This window comes from Phoca vitulina, unplaced genomic scaffold (assembly GCF_004348235.1).
Source record: "Phoca vitulina isolate PV1807 unplaced genomic scaffold, GSC_HSeal_1.0 scaffold13, whole genome shotgun sequence".
NCBI classification, from domain to species: Eukaryota; Metazoa; Chordata; class Mammalia; order Carnivora; family Phocidae; genus Phoca; species Phoca vitulina.
This window is the reverse complement of record NW_022589716.1, coordinates 14,012,468-14,034,033: the sequence shown is the minus strand read 5'-3', so window position 1 is coordinate 14,034,033 and position 21,566 is coordinate 14,012,468. Positions and strand designations below refer to the sequence as shown.

Below are 21,566 nucleotides of genomic sequence, written 5' to 3'. Positions count from 1 at the left end.
TGGTTACGTGAGTGTTTACGTTTGTCAACACTCAACTAACTGTACACTTAAAATGGGCACATCTTACTGTTTATAGATTATATACTCCAGTGACGTTCATTAAAAAAAAAAAAAGTGTGAGGGGAGGCTGGCTGGGAAGAAGGCAAAACAGAATACCGTCTCTTCTTAACGTGGGCTTTTAAAACGCTCCCTTTTCCTCCGCGGGGCCACCTCTCCCCGCCGCCCAGCTTCGCCCCAGCCTCGGTTCTACCCGCCGCCTCTTCCACCCGCTGAGTGCCAGGGAGTCACTGGGAGGGTGGCCCTGAGCATCCCGCCCGCACGAAGAAGGGTCCCACGGCACGTTCGCCCCTCGCAGCGCTGGGGGGTTTCCGCGGGGCGGTACCTGGGCCCTCCGGGGACGCGTCGGGGCGGGGCCGAGCCGGCGCTCCGCCCCACCCCCGCGCCCCACCCCCAGCTGGGCGGGCCCGGCCGAGGCTCCTCCCCCCTTTCAGCCGGAGAGCTGAGTCGGTCCCGCCAGGCAAGAAACCGGCTGTCAGTCTCCGTACCGACGCTGCCGCCCGGCACCGTGGAGCTGGGGCCCCCTTTCGCCAGGGAGTTTTGTGGTCGCCTCGGGTCAGCGGTGACATCCCAAAGAGCAGGCCCGGCAGCCACCATGGTGGCCAAGGATTACCCCTTCTACCTCACGGTCAAGAGGGCGAACTGCAGCCTGGAGGTACCCCCGGCCAGCAGTCCGGCCAAGGACGCAGAGGTAGGGCCTCCACCTGGACCTCTCCGGGTCTGTCTCTTTGTCCCTCTGTCTCGCTCCATCTCTCACTGGCTCCCTCGCTGTGTCAGTCTCTCAGTGCTTGCATCTCTCATTCAGTGTGTTCCCCCCATCCTCTCTCCTTCCCTCTACCTTTCCCTCTTCCTCCCTCTCTCTCTCCCTCCCTCCCTCTTTCTCTCCCTCTCCCTCCCTCCCTCTCCCTTTTCCCATTTCTCTCACACACACACTCTCTCTCCCTCCATGTCTCACTCTCTGTCTCTGCCTCCCTTCTTCTGCCCCTTCTCTGGATCATCATGAGCCTCCTCCCCTGTCCCTGGCCCTCTTCCTCTTGGCGACAGAGCAGCTGCCTCTTTGCCCTGGCCTCTTGCATCCTGCAAGGCTCTCAGACTGTCAATCTTCTGTCTAGACCTGGCAGAGGGACATTCTCTTACTGTATCCTTAGGCTCAGATGTCAGTGAAGAGCTACCTTTTAAGCTTGGGTTTCCTCTTGCCTGGGTGGGGGAGCAAGAGGAGGCCTTTGCGGGCCATCTCACCTGTCAGGCTTGACCTTGCAGCTGTTTGGCAGCAAAGACAGGGACTGGCACCTCTGTTTGTCATCTGTGGCCAGTGGGGTCATTCAGCTGGGGGTGTGGGGGCTAAATGAGTAATCTGAGTGTCTTGCACATGGATCCTGAAAATGAATTAAACTCCTTGGGGCAGTGGGAAACTGTCTTGGAACACTGGAAACATTTCCCTTTCTGGGAACTTTCCAGTGCCTTGAGGAGGATGTGAGAGAGCCCTCCTGGCTTGTGTTTAATCTTGCATTTTACTTCTGTGTGTTATATCTCTGGCAAAGAGCTCACTGGTCTTAAAGGTTGGGTTCAGCTAGAGGAGAAAGCATCCTTCTCAGTTTTTGAGGGTCTTAGGGAATATAGTTGCTTTCACTAGACCACAGCTTTGCTGTGGCCGAGCTATAGTGGAACGCACAGGACCCAGCTCATCACTGCTGCTCATATGTGTATCTGAGAGATTGTCACTCTGTCCAACCATGACTGGGGAAAGTCTGGAGGCAGATGTGCATCCGACCTTGGTGCAGCCGTCTTGAGGATTCCACCCACCCACCACACTTGGGTCTCCTTAGCTGTGTGCACTTGGCTCACTGAATTATGTATATTTGGGAGGACAGCATCAAAGATTCATTGCCTCTAACAAGAGCTGCTCCAAGCTGACAAGACTCCAAACAGTCTCCAGTTGTAATCAGCTTTCTGTAAGCTGAGCACAACTAACTTCTCACCCCCACCCCCACCCCACACTCCAGCTCAGTTGTGTATTTTCACAAAGAGTTTTTGTTCCCAGCAGCTGTGGAAGTGTAATGGTCTTAATGGTGTTTGGACTCTTTTTTAAGTTTTGACAAGATAGCACCAGCATAGAATTCAGGTTGTTCAGGCTTGGAATGGATCTAATGATTTTTCAATAGGAACTTCATAATTTAATGAATGTAGGAGCAGTGAAGCTAGTATCCTCTCAAATGCCCTTTGGAAGGAAGAAAGCATAACCAAATTGAATTAATAAATTGAAATGGATCAAAGGAAAGAATAGTGAGAATAGCTCTGGACTCTAACTAGTCCCTTCTTGCTCTCCCTTAGTCCTGTGTTTTCTGAGTAGTTCAGTTAACAGCTTAGGTAAAACTCATCTGCTTGATTTTTTCTTATTATTATACTTAGAATAGAAATATATCTGTATATCACAAATGTGATGAAAGAAATGTATCACCAAATGTCAAATATTAATTTTCTTCATGTTAGCCAGATCCAAATTACAAAATGTGACTTAATTTCCTTTTATGGGGATGTCCTGGTATGGGAGTAAGGATGGGAGAGGAACAATTTTTGAAATGGTAAATATTTTTCAGGTGTCCCCATTGAGTGTTTTCTGTGTATGTGTGCAGTTTAATTCAGGGAAGTATCGTGTATGCTGTATACATCTTGAGGCAGAGATGTCCAGTCCAGTGCATCTTCTAGCTTCATTTTCTGGTAATGACAAATAGACAAAGTTGGAAAAAGAAACTGAAATTGAGTGTAGGGGGTAGTTTTCTGGTTTCACTGTCCATGCAAAAGACAGTCAACCCTTGTAGGCCTTACTTCTCCATCAGCAATTAACTAAAATATATTTTCTACCAGCAGGTGTCATCAGTATTTGTAAGTGTTTAAAGAACAGCATACCCTGGTAGGCCTTTTGAAAAACATGATTATATACATGTTTATAAATTAGGCACTGACTGTTAATTCCTATGAAAGTAGTTTTTTAAGATCAATCATTTTTTTTTTTCCAAAAAGAAGGTGGGTTATAAAGAGAAGGACTGGCTTATCCAAAGTACTTTTTGACCTTCAGAGGCAGTTGCAGCAAAGCACCTGTGCCCTTTAGACATGTAATGGCTTTTCCTTCGGAATTTGCTATGGGGAGGAGCACTGCACGGGCAAGTGCCTTCTACATGGTTGTAGCAGGCGTGCTGGGGAAAGCCACTTAAGGAAAGACTTGTAGAGAAGGGGCTGGTGTGCAGTGATGTGCATTTAATACCATACACTTGAGTGAAAAATGTGCAACAACAAACATTCTCTTAAATGCAAATTGTAACTGAAGTTCTACTTGGGATTTAAGTGCTTTGTAATTTTCTTAATTTCAGTGATAATTTCCAGTGAAAGAAAAAAGGTGATATATTTATTTTTAAAAATTATTTTCTTTAAAATATTTATTTTAAACACTGATAGTATTCTACATGGATTATGATATTAATATAATACTGCTTCCTAATCTGGTATTTCTTTATAGCATAGATGTAGGAGTTGGGTTGCAAGTGTTTAACCAAAACCAGCTAGATTCTTCTAGCTCTAATCATTAACTATGAAATCCAAGGAGCTTAGTCCATTTTAGTCCATGGCTCTCGACTTTCACAGAAAAGCATGGTATCATGTGAGCATGGTTAAGCTTGCTTCTTCTGATCACTGATGTAGCTTCACTTAATTTATGTTTTGCTTATTCCCATGCCTGGAAGGACTGGTCCTTCCAGGCATGTTAACTGCTCTGAACACCTGATCAAGTTACTAGAAGGAAAGCTGTTAGCACTTAATGAATCCCGCTGATTGTAAGTTAAAAGTCACTATTTCCACATGGGGAGGTTCGCTTTTAAAGAAAGAAGGCTCTGGGGTGCCTGGGTGGCTCAGTCGGTTAACCATCCAACTCTTGACTTCAGCTCAGGTCATGATCTCAGGATCATGAGATCAAGCCCCGCATCGGGCTCTGCACTCAGCATGGAGTCTGCTTGGGATTCTCTCTCTCTCTCTGTCTCTCTCCCACCCTCCTCACACCCAATCAATCAATCGATAAAATCTTAAAAAAAAAGAAAGCTCAAATGAGTGGATATGTTGGCTAAGGATGCTGGAGTCTGGTAAGAAGGTTTTAAGAGTTTGGGGTCTGTTTCATTTTTAATGAAAATACAAAGAGATGTTTCCATTATTTTCTTTCTAAGAATATATCTGACAATTTGATGGACAGCTCACTTTTGGTTTTAAGGTTCACTATCCCAGATGTTGGTTAGAGTTAGGGCAGATTTAGTGAGTAGTATTTGTAATCATTGCCTTTGTCTCTCAAAAGTGTATGTTCTGATTTTGAGTCCTCCAGGAGCCTTGTGTGGCCCTTGGGATGACGTGTACCTAGAAATGACAGAGCTCTATTCCTTTTGAAGTGCCACATCTAGTGTCTCACTCGAGAACATAACCATGTTGTAGGGTTAACAGAAAGCACGTATTTTTCTCCTTACTTTATGAATAAACACACTGAGGGAGGTGACTTGCAGAGAGCCATGAAGAAAATCAGTAGCTGAACCAAGATCCAATGCCAGGTTTCCTAATGGATTTAGTCCAGCATTTCATACCAGCATACTTTGTGGCACATAAGGGTGTTTACCTCTGTGAAGAAAAAGGGAGCGGAATGAAAACTTAACAGACGTGTAAAATGCTTTAAAATATTTTCTTTTAAATATATAATCATGAGTACTTTATGTAACTGGGGAAGTACTTTTAAAGCTTCAGCTTTAAAGGGTAAGGTGAACCCTGTGCCCCTACCATAATTTATGCACCAGTAAGTCCACATGTGGACTTGAAAATTGTATGCATCTGGGGCTATACTCCTTGCATGTCAGCTGGAGAGCTAAAGGAGTCAAATGGTTTCCAGTAACTTATACATTTCTTGGAATCTATATCATATAGTGTTGAACTGAAAGGATATACAACTAACTGCATGGAAATAGTTCTGAGGAGTTATTGCAGTTAGAATCCTGGTATTTCTTCAAGTGACCAAATAAGTAGAGTCCATGAATCATTTGACTTCAGGTCTTGCTGGGAAGGGAGCAACATGGAGTTACATAGGCAAAGGCCATCACTTGCTGATAGGATCTGGTTATGGTCATCCAGCCCATGATTCTGAGGCTTGTTCACATGGGGTCTTGCAGGGTCTTGGGCCTCCAGGATAGGATGTACCTGAACTAGGAATAGGTCTATTAAAGGAAAACATGTTGACTTTACACATGTACATTTGAGGATGTTCGGGGTATCAACTCTGGACTGAGCCCTAATGCCATCTCCACTACCTGCTTAGCTACTCTGTCCTAGCTACACCTCCACAAGCCACTCTGCCTCTCTAAGCCCTGTTTTCTTCAGTGGTAAAATGGGGATGATGAGCGTTCTACCTCCTAGGGTCATAATGAGGGTCAATGAGATGTCTCACGTACAGTGCTTAGTCCAGTGCTTTGCACATAATAAGTGTTCAATAAGTAGCATCATCATCATCATCAAGACTTCTGAATCTTGAAAAGATTTCCCACACAGTTTTAATTAATGATCACTATCCTAAATTTTCTGAGTGCTGTTTTGTGCCCAGCAGGGCATTAGGGGCCCCTTACTGTAGGTCCACTCTTTATCCCCGCAACAATCCTATGAGGTTGGTGTACTTGTTCCTTTTTGTAGAAGCAGCAACTGAGGCTCAGAGCTGGGTGGTAGCCTTTCCAGGATGACTGAGCTACTAGGTGGAGGAGCCAAGATTCACACCCCACTCTGACCCTGCAGTCTGTACTTTCCCAACCACATCGCATTGCGTCTAAATGACTAAATCACTGGTCTCCTCACCACAGAACACATGAAAGATGAATGCGCCTGCTGGAGCAAATAGCCTTGCAGTCAAAAGCCTACTTTTTCTTGAGTGTCTGGATGGGAGACCCCACCATTACTCAGTGTTTCTGCCAGCCCACTTCATAGAATGGCTACAACCCAAAGGAATGGGAATTGCAGGCCTCCATCTGGGAGGGTTTTGGTAACTTCCGTTCTGTGTTTCTCAATGCCAAAGAGCTGGTCTTTGGCAGAATTCCGCATGCTCAGCTCTGTGGAGGTGACACCGTTAGTTCTGCAATTAGTCATTTTGCTTATCTACATTAACCACCAGGCTTCCACCTAAACCAATAACTGGAAGGCCCTGACTTCCATCTGGATACTTGCAAATTGTGTCATTTTCTCAAGACACTTTGCAATTGCCTGTAAAATCCTGGACTGGTGCCACTGTTTTCATAACAACTGAATGAAAATAAATTACTGATCATATCCTAATTTTGCAAAGCCCTGTGCACATGTAATTGTTATTAATGGCATGTGTATATCTAGAAGGGCCCTTCATTTGTGATGTATGCATGCACTTGCCTCCCATAATGTGTCAGCGTTGGTAATGTGTACAGGTCACACACAAAATGAGGAAATTGCTGTGATTGCATTGCCATTTATTTTTGTATTGACTCATGGACTGTCAAGAATGAAGGCCAGTGGTTTCTAGTGCCTTCCATTTTTTATGAATTGACACCCGTTATTAGCTTAGAAGAGGCTATGTCACACGTTAATCAAGAAAGGCTTCTGAACCTTCTACTGGCTGGGAAAGGAGTGGTTCTTTTTAAGTCTAGAAACACTTGTGTCTGGACCTTCTGTGTTTGAGCCATTGTGTTCTTTTGTGACAAGGTGGCCCCGATTATTACTAAACTTCAATTAATTGGAGCAGAACCAGAAATCTTAACGGTAAATTCACTGGATTTTTTTTTTTTTTTTCCTCCTCTGGCTCTTAAGATGAGGAGGCAAGGAGTAGCAAAACAAGCTTTTTTTTCCGGGGATTTATGAAACAAACAAACAAAACTAGCCTCCAGGAAATGACCCAGGGTCATTGCATTCGAGAACCTTAGAGTAGGAAAGTCCTATTAAGGATATGGAGCTCAGTGCTAACCCGCTGCTGGATCCATTCGATCTCTGCTTAAACATCTCCAGAGACAGAGAGCTCATTACCTTCTGAGCCTGTACATTCTGTCTTTGTTCAGTGTGGATCATGAAAGAATCCTCTCTTAATTGTAAGATTGCTTTCTGCAACTGAATATTATACAGTAATACTTTCTCATGTGTTATCTCCTTAAATATTTGAAAACTGCTCTCTCTCCCCATCTACTCCCACTCTGCACGCACACATGCACATGTATGTGTGTGTGCACGCACGCACAAACACACACACACACACACACTTCCCCCAGGTGCTTGTTTCTCTTGGCTAGATGTCCTGGTTCCTCTCAGTTTTCCAAATGGGACATACTGTCCAATCTCTTTCTCTTCCTTGCTTGTTTCCACTGGACATCCTCAGTGTGCTTGGAAATCTTGAGTATTGATCAGCCTACAGACACACTGTATAATGCTACATCAACAAACAAGGTGTCTTTTATGTTTAATGTGCTTCCTTAGGCAAGAAGAGTAGACTCATATATTGAACAAGATTTTTGAATTGGAGATGACAGACTGAAAATTAATATCTTTGTCATATAAGTAATTTATACAGATGCAAAAGGACCTTCCAAGTGTCCATTGATAAGTGGGCAAAAAGACACTAATAGGTAGTTCACACAGAAGGAACTGTGAAAGTAAACATAATTTAAATGCTCACTCTAGGGGCGCCTGGGTGGCTCAGTCGTTAAGCGTCTGCCTTCGGCTCGGGTCATGATCCCAGGGTCCTGGGATCGAGCCCCGCATCGGGCTCCCTGCTCTGCGGGAAGCCTGCTTCTCCCTCTCCCACTCCCCCTGCTTGTGTTCCCTCTCTCGCTGTGTCTCTCTCTGTCAAATAAATAAAATCTTTAAAAAAAAAATGCTCACTCTAGGAGAAATTATAGAAATGAAAAAGGTAAATAGTAATAGGTGCTGTTTCCTACCTACTTGACATCACAAATATCTTAAAGACATGATAGAACCCAGTCCTGGGATGTTGCAGGGAAATAACATGCATCTGTGGGGAAGGAAGGTACTCTTCAGTGTATATTAAAACACAAAAAAGGTTCAAATCTCTGGACCCGGTATTCCAGATCTTAGGGGGAACAATGCCATGTGTCCAGAGTTGTTCATAATGACATTATTTGCAAGAATGATCATTTTGCATGCTTGTGTATTTTATAAGTTTCAAAGCATTTTTATATTCTTTTCCTCACCTGAGTATAATTATCCCCATTTTAAAGGTGAGGATACTAAGAATCAGAGGAATTCAGTAATTTTCCCAGGATTACACCACTGAGCATGGCAGAGCTGAAGCTTGAAGTCCGGTTGTCTCATTTCAGGTTAGCATCCTTTCCTGTTTATTTATCACAGACAGAAAAGCCAACAACCTCTCTGACCTATAATGAGGGGATGACCCCATGTACCATGGCCTCTGCTACAGGGGTCAGTGGCATCATTTGATCCATTACACACTAGCCAACAGAAATGCCTTACTGTTCTTATAAAAAATAAAAAGGAAAAAAGTTGAGCATAATTACACACATGATATAATCCATTTAAGTGTCTACGTAAGCACGTGGGATGTAGGGAAGTCAGGAAAGGGATACATCCCCTGCCCCTCTCTCACCGAGCTCCCTAAATTCACAGCAATGCCACCCTGTGTTCAAATAGCAGGCAGGTGTTTTCACGTGTATGATCTTCTTTGAACCTTGCACTGGCTGAGGACGCTGAGCAAGGCAAGGACTGTCCTCTTTGTCAGCCAAAGAAATAGAGATTCAGAGAGATTAGGAGGCAGGGCCAAAATGTTGGGCCCTCCTTGCCCAGCCTTGACCTCTTGGCACACCACAGTGTTGGCTTAACCCAGTCATATTCCTGAGTGAAGTTGGTAAGCAGCGCTGTTTTGGGGGTGTTCAAATGAACCCCATTAAACTTAGAACACTGCATGCAGAGACCTCCCCTGGGAGCCAGTGGACTGGTGGGCCCACCCTGTGGCCTGCACACCAGATTCAAGTGCAAAGCCTGCTTTATAGTTGATGTGTGATCACTATTAAACAAGAAGCCCACAAAAAATGGATGGACAGAAACTTCTGTACATGTAGATGACATCCCTTAAAATGATGTCTTCCTGAGCTCTGCAGATCTAATGTTTGCAGCAGAGGCGATAATTAAAGGGTAAGGAGAAATAGAGCATTTCCCCGGAGGGGACGGTTTCCGTAGATACCACGAGAAGTTGGCAACCTGAGTGAAATAAAACTGAGAGCCTATGTCAGGACCTTGAAAAAATATATAAAGTTAAATGTTCAGCCGGTGCCACCATTGTCAGATTTGGAAGTTTGGAGTCTTCCTGGAGGAAGAAGCCTCAGAAGGGAATAGGGAAGCAGCCAGTGGGTGGAAAGAGAAGGAGCTATAGGCCTGATACCTCAGGGGGACAAGTGATTAAGTCTTTCCTCTGTGTGCTCTCTGGCCCCAGCACAAGGCCAGTGCAAGCGTCCCTCTCAAGTGTCTTATCTTACATTGAAATGCTAACATTTCATAATCCCCAAGTGACGCAGGCATGTCAAGAAGGACCCCAGGCAAATACAGAGAAGATAATTAAAGGTCACTGGTGAAGACTCTTCTTATGTTTGACTTCGCACAGGTTGGGGAGGGGTGCGCGTGGCTCATCAGTATCCTGTTAGGTTTTGGGGTCTTGTTCATTCTCACACACCTTCAGCCATTCTCTTTGCTGGTTGGTGGTTTCCTTGGGTGCTTCAGGGGTGTGGCCTTGCAAAAGGGGTCTGAAACCACTGTGAAGGAAACAGGCTATTACAAGAGGACAAGAATTGATGGTTACTTAAGTGTTAGCCACAGACGCGTGGTGAAAAGTCACCTTCCGCCTCAGCTGTTTGATGGTGACTTAAATTGGACAGCTTTAAAAGAGAGCGCGTCTGAAGACCGGCCTGGTTGTCTTGTTAGTTTCTGAATGCTTTACGTCCGCTCTCTGAGGGCCCAGGAGAGTGAGCTTTGTTCTGGCTCAGCATCAGGGAATGGGGACTTGCTTTGGAGGACTCTTAAAATGCTTAAATCTGAATTTCTTCAGCAGCATTTCTTTCTTTTTTTTTTTAACAGATTTTTTTTTTTTTTTAAGATTTTTATTTATTTATTTGACAGAGAGAGACATAGTGAGAGAGGGAACACAAGCAGGGGGAGTGGGAGAGGGAGAAGCAGGCTCCCCGCAGAGCAGGGAGCCCAATGTGGGACTCGATCCCAGGACCCTGGGATCATGACCTGAGCCGAAGGCAGTCGCTTAACCAACTGAGCCACCCAGGCGCCCCAGCAGCATTTATTTCTAAGCTGGTTCTTACAAGAGCCTCCCTACTAGCTGGGGACAGGACACAAGTAGGCTCAGGGGACCTCAGAGTCTTTATTTCTGGGATGAGAAGACTGGCTCAGATCACTTTTTTCTGAGAAGGTGGGATTCATACCATCTGTAGTAGCCTGAATGATACCAGGGACAAGGGGATACAGAGATAAGACACACAATAATTTTGAATCACTTTCTCTTTTCAATTCTCTTCCTGTCCTTCTGATCCTTCTGATCATGCTGAGGCGAAAGTCTTAGTTTGGAGCTAGTATGTCTTTAACACCTTTCTATCACTTGCTAGTTCCCCTTTTTAACAAAGCTCAGGCCTCAGGCTTAGAAGCTTCAGACAGGCAAGAGTATCTAATAAGAATTTAACAATAGGGTTCATTTTTTCAAGTTAGTTTCTATTTATGGCAGATGCAGTGTTTGATTTTACAATATGGTTACTTAAGTAAAAGAGTAATTTAAGGAAACATTAACTATGTAATAGTTCAGGTGGTATATACATTGGCAAAAAAATTGTCAACAATGGTAGCGAGAGTTTGGAAACAGCATTCCGTGTGTTCTGAGGGTTTTTCTATGGCCAAAGCTCTGCAGCAATAGGTTCCCAAGTTTGGGTACAGCTGCTTACAGACTAAACCTTAAATCTGGACTTCGAACATAGGACCCAGATTTCAGATATTAATATTTTTAAACAGATAAAGATGGGCTTTAATATGTCATAGAAAATTATCCTGGACTAGATGTTAGCAAATTAAAAAAAAAAAATTGGATTTCTCTTCTAAGAACAAAAATCTTTTTTTTTCTTTTCAAAGCTTCAAAGTTCCCAAGTTCCAGCTGAAATCATTTAACGCATCCTCTTCCTTTTCCCCTTCACCCTGAGGGAAGGATTGGGCAAGATTGCATTTTAATTTGGGGCAGACCCAGAGTGTGGTGGTTAGGAACTTGGATTTGAGGGGTAGACTGAGCCAAGTCTGAATCCCAAGTTGGCCATTTGGAGCCAGGAGACCTTGGACGGTGATTCATCCTCTAAAGCCTCAGTTTCCTTATCTCTAAATGAGAATTTCCAAGGGACCTTTGAAAACGAATGAGCTTGCAAAGGGATTCCACAGAGCAAGTGTTCCGCAGATCATTAGCAACAACAGCATCATCTATTTTCAGTGTACATCAGCTGAGTGGAAGCTGTGGCTGATCATCTCTATCAAGGGGTCTGCTAGAAGGTCACTCTTTCCTTTGTAGGAAATACCCACCCAATTTCCCAGGGATTTGAGTTGGCACTGGCCATTATTTTTTTAAAAAACAAAAGATGTTCCAAGCACACTGGCAAGATTCACGTTCATTTCTGCCAGGCAGGATGAAAAAAAAACCTAGTATAGTTTTCTGATATTCCCAGAATGACTTTCAAGCAGGGAGTGGGGTGTGAGCTGAGGGTAGAGAGGTACCCTGGTCATGGGAGATGAAGAGTCTGTCATCCATCCCCAAGGCTGGCTCCCATCTGACACACATCATCTGGGACTCTTAACCAAGCTCCAACCGCAGGGACAGACCCAGTGCAGGTGAGGAGGATTAGGTTGCTTTGAGAGTTCTTCCTGCCCTATTCATTAGCAGGGTGCTTTAATTATAAATAGATCCTTTGTTAGAAATGTGGGGAAATTCCATAATGGCTACAACTTGGTGAAGAGTCAAACAACTAAAAATGACCCCTAATGCTCTCTGATTGTCAGTAAATATTTATTGAGACCGGACTCTACCTAACAATTTCTCCTGAGTTTAAAAGAGAAAGGCATGCTTTCTGTCCTCAAGGAACTTGTACTTGAGGTGGACCGAGTCATTCAGAACCCTAACAAACAGACAGTGATTGTCAATCAGGGAAGGAGAGATGGGGAAGCAGGCAATCTCGCTAGGGATTTTGACAGACTGCGAGGGGGGCAGTACTGGGAGGTGGTCATCCAGTGAGCCCCCTTATGCTGGATGCTCACACACCATTCCCCAGGTGTGCCTTAACAGAGGGCAGTGTCCACAGGGGGCACATGAGCAGGGCACCTGGGCCTGGCTGGGCACTCTAAGATGCTGGGGGGAAGGGAGGAAGACAGGAGGGGCTACTGATTGCAGAGTGACAGGGCTTGAATGTGGAACGAACAGCTTCAAATTTTCAGCTTCCTGCCTCAGTCTCCATTGTCCTGCCTCTACCCTCTTTATTTCCCACAGGGCTTAGGAAAGGAGCAGGCTGTGGTTCAGATCACCGGTCTTGCTGAGGAGCAGCCTTGGGCTCAGTCCTGGCTCTGCCACTGGCTGTGTAACCTTAGGAAAGGTTCTTAACCCCTCTGAGCCTCAGTTGCCTGTTTTGTGAAATGGGCATGTTAATAGTACTAACTTAAGAGAAATCAAGGAAATTGTGCATAGAGAGCGCTTTGGCACAGCCTGGCATGAAGTCATTGTCAGTCTTATTGCTATTATAAGAGGAAGTTGTGTATCCCGGGACGCCGGTGTGGGGGTGGCAGGGAAGGCTTTCAAGTCAGGTAGATCTAAATTTGAATTTCAGCTCTTACTGGGTATGACTTAGGGCAAGTCACATTACTTCTCTGAACACCTGCTTCCTCTTTTATTAAATGAGGTGATGGGGTTGCTGTATCGTATAGATGAGTGTGTGTGTGCCAACACCTGGCACGGGGTGACTCCATGGCTCTTGGTACCTCCGCCTCCCCTTCTAGGGGTCCCCCATTGTCTAGCACTCCTTCTCTTTTTGACAGTCAGAAGAGATGAGTCACACCTGGGTCAGGTGTGGGACGACTTCTGTTTCTAAAAAATTGCTAGAATCTGTGAGTAGGTAGGGAACCTGGGAGCATGTAATTTAATAACAATTCTGGAGGCTTCGCAGGGTTAGTGGCCCCTGACACCTCTCTGTGCAGCCCTGCTTTATAAATTCAGGAGCAGTCCCAGACCCTCACTCCTAAATGGTGGGGCAGAGGAGCGAGCACCTGGCCAGTGAGACTTTCCCTCCATCCCTTGGGGGTGCTTAGGGAAACTTCTCTAGGGAAATCTTGCCAGATTAGACCCCACGTGGTCTTCCAAAGGAACCCTCCCATCTGTAGATGGCCTGAGCTGAAGACTCATGGGAACTTCGCCCCTTTCTGCCACAATAAATAACATTTTTCTTTTACCACAAAACTGCCTTTGTCTTTTCTGGAAACTCTTACTGGCATCCCTTACCACTGAATCTCCAATGGCTAAACCAACATTTTTTACGAAACCAAACAGTCAAATCACAGGTTTGTATCTACTTCATTTCTTTTAAGTCAACTGCATTGTCTATTCATTTTCTCTCTTGTGACTTTGTAATTGAAATAAGCTGCAAGTGACGTGGGGAGCAGAGCAGGTCTCTGAGGCTTCTGCCTCCTTTGTTGTGCATGATACACTCTGTTTCAAATTTGCAGGCTTCTGAATTTTAATACACTGTAGATAATGATACATCTGGTTGCATATTAATTGCTCAGAGTTAGAAATAACACATAATCACTATGTTTCAAGGTTGCAAATGCACAGCACTGAGAGCCAGTATTTGTTATGAGTCTTTGGAAAAATCCATTGTTAGTGGGCATTTTTTTATTCCTGTCATTAAAAATGTGCTACAGAATGAAAACTGTCTCAAATAAAGTTAGTCTTGTGTTCTGTGTGTGTGCACGGTACGCACATGTACACACGCATGCATGCACACACACACACGCACACACATCTCCCAGGGGATAACATTTTGAAGCTATTCATGTGCTCAGTTGGGGTGTGTGGGCCAACAGAAAGGCCATATGAATCCATTATAGATTACCTACCTCACAGCTTCCTGAACAGCATTGCTTTTCTACATACCATTGCTCAGTGGGTGGTAAATGTCAGCGGAGAGCTGCAAACAGGAAAGTTTAAAATTTATATTATTTTATTCCCCAATTCAGTCAATCCCTTATGGCTGTGCCACTGGTAGCTTTTTCCATTTTGAATAATCAGATTTCAGTGTATTCTGTTCTCAGTTGAGAGCAGACTGTTCTAAAACCCCCAGGTGCAGTGTTCCCTGGTTCTGACTGGAGGCATGTACTGTTGAGGATGCACGTGAACCCAATGATTTGAAGGGATAAATTGTGCTAGGAGGGACAGCTGGGGGGGGTACCAGAGAGTGTGACAAATGTAGTTTATGATTCTCTCTGGAGGCCACATTTCTGCAAGTCTCATCTGCTCAGATACTGTTCTTGTCAAAAATAAAAGCTGACTGGGCCACAAGAGAAGGGGGTCCGTGTTCTCATCCTGTTGACTCCGTGCCCTTGGTCAGATGTCCCTGTAGGTTTTACCCAGCAGGTGTATGTGGGATCCCTGGTCCCAGCTTAGTCTTCAGTCAGATGGCAGACCTGGTTGTCAGCTTTTCTTGACTGAGACATGTTTGATTATCCCAAATTCAGCTGGAACAGTCTGTCCTTCCTTTGGGACATTGAGATTAAGATCTGAGCATCTTTTTTTTTTTTTTTTGTACCTTTTTTTCCTGTTTCTGGGAAACGAAGCTAATGCTGAGCTTCAAAGGACAATAGGTGGATGAAAAAGAGAAAGGACATGCCAGTGGGTCTGTATGGTCCTTTCTGGAAGCCCAAGGTAACTTGTTATTTGGGGGAGAAATTCCACCTTGCTCATCTGACATGGGTTGAACGCCCAGAGTTCCTATCAATGCCTAATCCCAGATAGTACTGGGATCTGGCAAGATTGGAGACCAGCTCTTCTAGCCCATAATTTAGCGATGTTGGGTTAGGTAGGAGGGTTTTGATGAAGACCTCAAGACCCACTTGGATTCCTTTCCCCAACTCGGGGTCTTATCTTGGGATTTCATGGCTGACATTTTCCTCTCCTCCAATATAGCCTTGGATCCTGCCAAACCACCCCCAGTTTTGCTCTATCCAGCCAGAGCTTGACTAAACAGATGATAAAGCTGCAGGAAGAAAGGCAAGACAGGAATGTGGAATCAAAATATGTGGTCTCATAACCTGAGGCCTAGTGGCAGGAGCATGTCATTGGTGAGATTGTGGTGTGGCAGGTGACATGGAGTTCAAGCTTCATCCTTGGGATGCCCAGGGCAAAATCTAGTGCTGCAAGAAATGGATGAGGGCAAGAGAGCAGGCTTGGGGAGAGACTACACCTCTCCTTGGGCATTAGAAATAAGGGCAATAATCTGATATTTACAGGAGGCAACTTATGGGGCAGGCTTGTACCAAGCACATTTACACACATGATCTCATGTCATCCTCCCAACAACTCTGTGAGGGGGTAGGAGAGTCACCCCCACTTCACAGGGGAGGAGACCAAGCCCATGGAGGTTACATTGTCGGTCTGAGGTCACAGGGCATTGTGCTCTGGCCAGGAAGGTTGGCTCATATTTTATCCTTAGATCCTTTGCAAAGAATCAACACATTCTTTGGGCCAGCATGATAAGAACTTTGTTACTTTCGGCTTATTCCTAAATTCTGGGGAAGCCTCAGCAAATATCCTTAAAGTACCCTTGAGGTCTGTACATGGCAGTTCCCAAACCCTGAAGTAGGGGTGGAATCCCCAGTGGCATTCTCCTCCCCCTTCCCCTCCAACTCAGCCCAAGGGGAAGCCAGGGATTCCCTTTTATAGAGAAAAACAAATGCAGAATTTATATCCTACCCAAGGGTTTCCAAGAAGTCAGTAGGAAATGACTGCCTGCAAAACCCCAGAACCACAGAGGAGGCCTTCCTCTGGGCCCTGTGCCTGTGATTAGGCCACCCCTGCCACCTCTGGGTACCTTGTTAGCATTCTGCAGCCAGAGGTGTGTCCTTTGGCCCCATTTTCTAGACCCCCAGATGGGTGTGGCATGGTGGGCACATCGTTTCTGTGGCGTTCTTGTGAAAAATGCGTAACCTGAATCTAACTGTGAGAAAATATCTTCTGGGCCCAGAGCTGCCTTCCCTTCAGGGCCACAGAGGCATGACCCTGCTGGAAGCCCTGAGACTTTTTTTAGGAGGTCAAACTCATGAAGCACTTCAGCCCCGAGCATCTGGCCCTGTCTGCCTCGAGAAAGTAAGAGTTTTGCTTGACGTTCGGAAGGCAGATGTGGACCCAGGGACCGCAGAGAGAGCTAAATATTTGGCTTCCTCTTTCTCTGAAGGTCTGGAGTGCCATGTCTGGGCATGACCAAAATGAGTTTCAGGAGATGGGCTGGCGTTTGCTAAAAGGAACTTAACTGGGATGTGGGTGTACATTTCCCCTCTGCCCAAGGTTAATGGTAACATCCTGTGTAAGAGAACTTGAATGTGGTCTTCTACTAAACTCCAAAATTTTAGGGCTATTTATTAGATGTGTTTAATCTTGGGCCAATTTAACCAGTAGCAGACTAATAAAATAACAAATTTGGGCTTGCTGCCAGGACAAATGTTGACTTACCCTTATAATGTTGACTGAAATGAATAACTTTGAAAATAATTGAGGAGTGGAAACATTTGCCAAAAATACAGTGTCTTGAAACAGTGGTTCTGTTTTATTTTACCAGCGCTGCTAAGAGATTATGTTCGTGACCTAGGCTGCCGTTGCCTGCTTCAGCTCTGAGAGAGTCCCATATTTTACTGAATTATTTCCCAAGGTTCATTTTTTTTTATCCCATCACCGTCATTCAGCAAAAATGAATTCCCCATGGCAGACAAGTAGGTCAGCTTATTTTTCCAGTGTAGGGCCACAAATTCAATGATAATAAGAAGAATAAAGATAATAAGTTGCTTGACGTCTGCCCTCAGAAACAAAATGGTTTGCCCTGAACATTAGCCCTCTCAGAGTCTGTAGTAAGATTAATTGCTTCTGCAGGGTATACTGGCTGAAATCCATCTCCCTCGCCCCACGCCCCTCCTTCCCTTCATTTTGCCATTTAGTTTATACGAACATTAGGGAGCTATAGCGTTTTGCCAACATGTGTTTTAGACTTGAAGGAAACGGGGAGGCCTGGAGGAAATGAAGCCGGGATGACCACAGAAGTTGTCATAAAATGTGATTTTCTTTCGAGCCTCTTTTTTTATTTGCTTTTTATGGGAGGCTCTGTTTGGAGCAGGGACTGAGCAGGCTTTCAGAGGCTCATGCCAGCATTGTCTTAGCTCAGTCACATGTCCCCCTGATGTCTCCCCCTTTATCAAGGCTTCCCAAAAGCAGCCACCTCTCAGGCCGATGTCGGCCAGATGCCGTAGGTGCTGACTGGCACAGGCCGAGAAAACTTGATGTTCAGGGAATAAATATCATCTCTCCAACCTTCACGTGTTCAGTTTTGTGGCCCCGAGAGCTGGTGGTTTAATTTGTGGATTTGCCTAGACCATCTTGTGACATCTCTATCATCATCTGCTGTTTAGCATTTCCAGGAGAGGAGGCTGGAGAAATTGTTGGATTCTCAACATAGCAATCCAATATCCTGTCTGCAGCTTGGCCATGAGACTGAACAAACTCGGAGTGGTCTGTGAATTTTATTTATCCAGGCTCTCCTTACTCTCCATTAGCAAGCAAAAGTACAAAAAAAATAAATAAATAAAAAACAAACAAAAACACCCACATGGCTTTCTTTTTTTTTTTTTTAAGAAATTGAGATGTTTTTCTTATAGCATCTGATATGGAGAGAGTTGAGCCATTTCATCAAAGAGGAAATCAAATCTCCCTTGGATGCACAGGGCAAGGCAACCAGACCCACAGCTGGAGAGAATAAGCACAGGGTGTGGCCTCCATCTTTGAGATTAGCCAAGACAAAGGTATCAGGGATCCCTCCAGGAGCTGTTCCTGGTGGTTTGTCAAAGTCCACAAAGTCTGTAGCCCTTTTGTTGAAACCACGGATAAGCATCTCTGAAGGAAAATTATAGTTCTGAGTTTGAAGACCTTTTGCTCACCTTGCGGGTTAGAAACCAATAATTCTGAAATGCATTTGGCCTAATCAATGAAGCCAGGTTTCCGTTGGAATTTGGGCCTCATTATTTGCCTTTCAACTTCTGGTAACAGATGATACCTGGTCAGTTAGCTCTGTGCCAGGGAAAAGAGAACAGAAAAAACAAAAAACCACTTAATGGAAATTTTAGAGTTAGAAACCATTATTTCATTATTGTCTTTTTCTAAGAAATTTACAAGAAAATAAGATGAAGAGTCACTTGCAGGCTCCAAAGAAGCTTTGTGTTGCTATAGCCCCAGTCCTCTTGCTCAGACGGCTCTATGAAGGCCTCCTCATTGCTGCCTCCGTGTTCTGCACACCCCTGTGGTCCACTATGCCCCTCTCCTTGCCCGCTCCAGCCAACACTGACTCTCTTGGGTACTTTGCCTGGATCAGCCTTCTGGTTCTCCCTGTTCAGCCAAGACACACCCCCCCTAGGGTGACAGATGTACACTTTAGTGAAGCCAATGTTGCAAATGCTATATAAACACTCACACAGATTTAAAAGGATGCATATAGTCACAACATATCTCTTCCCATATATGTATTAATTACAAAGGGAATAGTAAATTTATAAGGAGAAATCCAGCAGATAACACCTGTATTAGTGTCCTAGGGTAGTTGTAACAAAGTACCACAAGCTGGGTGGCTTAGAACAACAGAAATTTATTTCTCACTGTTCTGGAGACCAGAAGTCTTAAATCAAGGTATTGGGCTCAGAAACCGGCAGGGGAATCCTTCCTTGCCTCTTCCTAGCTTCTGGTATTTGTTGTCAATCCTTGGTGTTCTTTGGCTTAGATATATCACTCCAGTTGCTGCCTCTGTCATTTTATTGCCTTCTCCCTTTGTGTCTTTAAATTTCCTTCCTATAAGGACAGAGGTGATTGGATTTAGGACACACTCTAATCTAGTATGACCTAGCTTGATTATATCTGCAAAGATCCTATTTTCAAAAAAGGTCACTTTCACAGGTTTGGGGGTAGAACTTCAACGTATCTGTTTAGGGGTATATAGTTCAACCCATACCACCACCTTAACCAAATGGTAAGTAAGTAATAAGATAATGTTACCCTGATACGATGTACCAGAAAGGACAAGTCACTTCTGTTGTATTCTTGCCAAAAATGCATAACCTTTTTTTTTTTTAAGATTTATTTACTTTTAGAGAGAGAGAGAGTGCCTGTGAGTAGGGGGAGGGGTGGAGGGAGAGGGAGAGAGAGAATCCTCAAACAGACTCCCCACTGAGTGAAGAGCCTAACACAGGGCTCTCGATCCCACTATCCCAAGATCATGACCTGAGTGGAAATTAAGAGTAGGATGCTTAACCAACTGAGCCACCCGGGTGCCCACAAAAATGCATAATCTTATTTTAATCACAAGAAAACCTCAGATCTAAATGGAGAGACATTCAGCAAAATAACTGACCAGTACTCTTCAAAAGTTTCAATGTCATGAAAGATAGACCAGGGAACTGTCACAGATTGGAGGAAAGTACAGAGATATGACGGTGAAATATAATATGAAAGTCTGGATTGGATCCTGAAACAGGAAAGGGACATTAGTGGGGAAACTGGTGAAATCCTAGTAAATCCTCTAATAGTTTAGTTAGTAATCTTGTAGCAATGTTAGTATCATAGTTTTGATAAACATATCATAGTTATGTTAAGATGTTAACATCGGGGGGGGTACAGAGTACACGGGAACATTCTGTACTATTCTTGCAACTCTTCTATAAATCTAAAATTATTTCAAGATCAATTTCTTTAAAAAAGAGAATGCACACATTGAGTGATTATTAAAGTCACCTGTTCTTAGTGGCAAAGGGGAAGGGGAGGAGAAATGATCTAGTAAAATCATACCAGTTTGTGAGTTCGATTTTAGGCTCTGTTCATGGAAAGCTTGCTTTTCACAAGGCAGTGTGCTGTGTACTCATTATCGTTGTCTCTTGGGCGGAATAGTGTAGCTGAGGTGTGTGGTCCAGGATAGGATCCCCATCTTGCCTCTGCCACCTGAGGTAGGTGACCTGTGTAACTACTTACGCTCATTGAGCCTCAGCTTACTCATCTGTAAAATGAGAATAATGATCTTAGCTCTCTCGTTGGATATTCTGAAGATGCCACAAGTAAATCCATGTAATGCAGTCAACCCAGTGCCTGACACAGATTATAAACTCTTACAGAATTAAGTGATAGCTCTGAGCCACAATCCCCACTACTGCATTATGGGAGGATTCTTTCCTTGTTTTTCAGTTGAAGAGACTGTGAGTAAGTAACTTGCTTGAGATCACCCAGCTAGAATGTATGAGAGCTAGACTTGATAGATAGATAGATAGATAGATAGATAGATAGATAGATAGATAGATAGATTTTTTAAAAAGATTTTATTTATTTATTGGAGAGAGAGAGAGAGAACAAGCCGGGGGAAGGGCAGAGGCAGAGGGAGAAGCAGGCTTCCTGCTGAGCAAGGAACCCGATGTGGGGCTCGATCCCCGGACCCTGGGATCATGACCTGGGCCGAAGGCAGCTGCTTAACTGACTGAGGCACCCAGGCGCCCCATAGATAGATTTTTTTTTTTAATGAGGCTCATTTTTAGTCATTTAGTTAGAAAAACATTAGCTAGGAAGGAGAACCTGCAGGAATGTGTTGTCTCTGAGGGATAAGTTACAAAGCAGGCTGTCAGGTCCCCCAGAGGGGCGGATAGGAGCCACTTGAAGTAAAAGTATGGCTTGGAGGAGGCACAGGCGAGAGTAAAAAAAACTGGCCATCTCAGTGTGGTTTTGATTTGGATTTCCCTGATGGCTAATGATGATGAACATTTTTTCATGTGTCTGTTAGCCATTTGTATGTCTTCTTCAGAGAAGTGTCTTTTCATATCTTCTGCCCACTTTTTGACTTGATTATTTATTTTTTGGGTGATGAGTTTGAGAAGTTCTTTATAGATCTTGGATACCAGCCCTTTATCTGTAGTGTCATTTGCAAATATCTTCTCCCATTCTGTGGGTTGCCTTTGTTTTGTTGACTGTTTCCTTTGCTGTGCAAAAGCTTTTTATCTTGATGAAGTCCCAAAAGTTCATTTTTGCTTTTGTTTCACTAGCTTTTGGAGATGTATCTTGAAAGAAGTTGCTGTGGCCGATGTCAAATAGGTTACCGCCTATGTTCTCTTCTAGGATTTTGATGGATTCCTGTCTCACATTGAGGTCTTTC

At 44.3% G+C, this 21,566-nt stretch overlaps 1 protein-coding gene across 3 annotated transcripts in view; it reads left to right on the top strand.

Annotated features, from left to right (window-relative positions):
• Positions 1-21,566, top strand: part of ARHGEF3 (Rho guanine nucleotide exchange factor 3) — a 293,559-nt gene that overhangs the window by 222,033 nt on the left and 49,960 nt on the right. Inside the window, exon 1 of one of the 3 annotated variants that reach the window (XM_032411540.1) lies at positions 475-748. The exons of the other annotated variants lie outside the window; for them this stretch is intronic. Within the exon in view, the coding sequence (XP_032267431.1) occupies positions 653-748 (96 nt within the window). The 5' untranslated portion in view covers positions 475-652. Of the gene's footprint in view, positions 1-474; positions 749-21,566 lie in introns of those variants that run through there. 3 annotated transcript variants of the gene reach the window in all.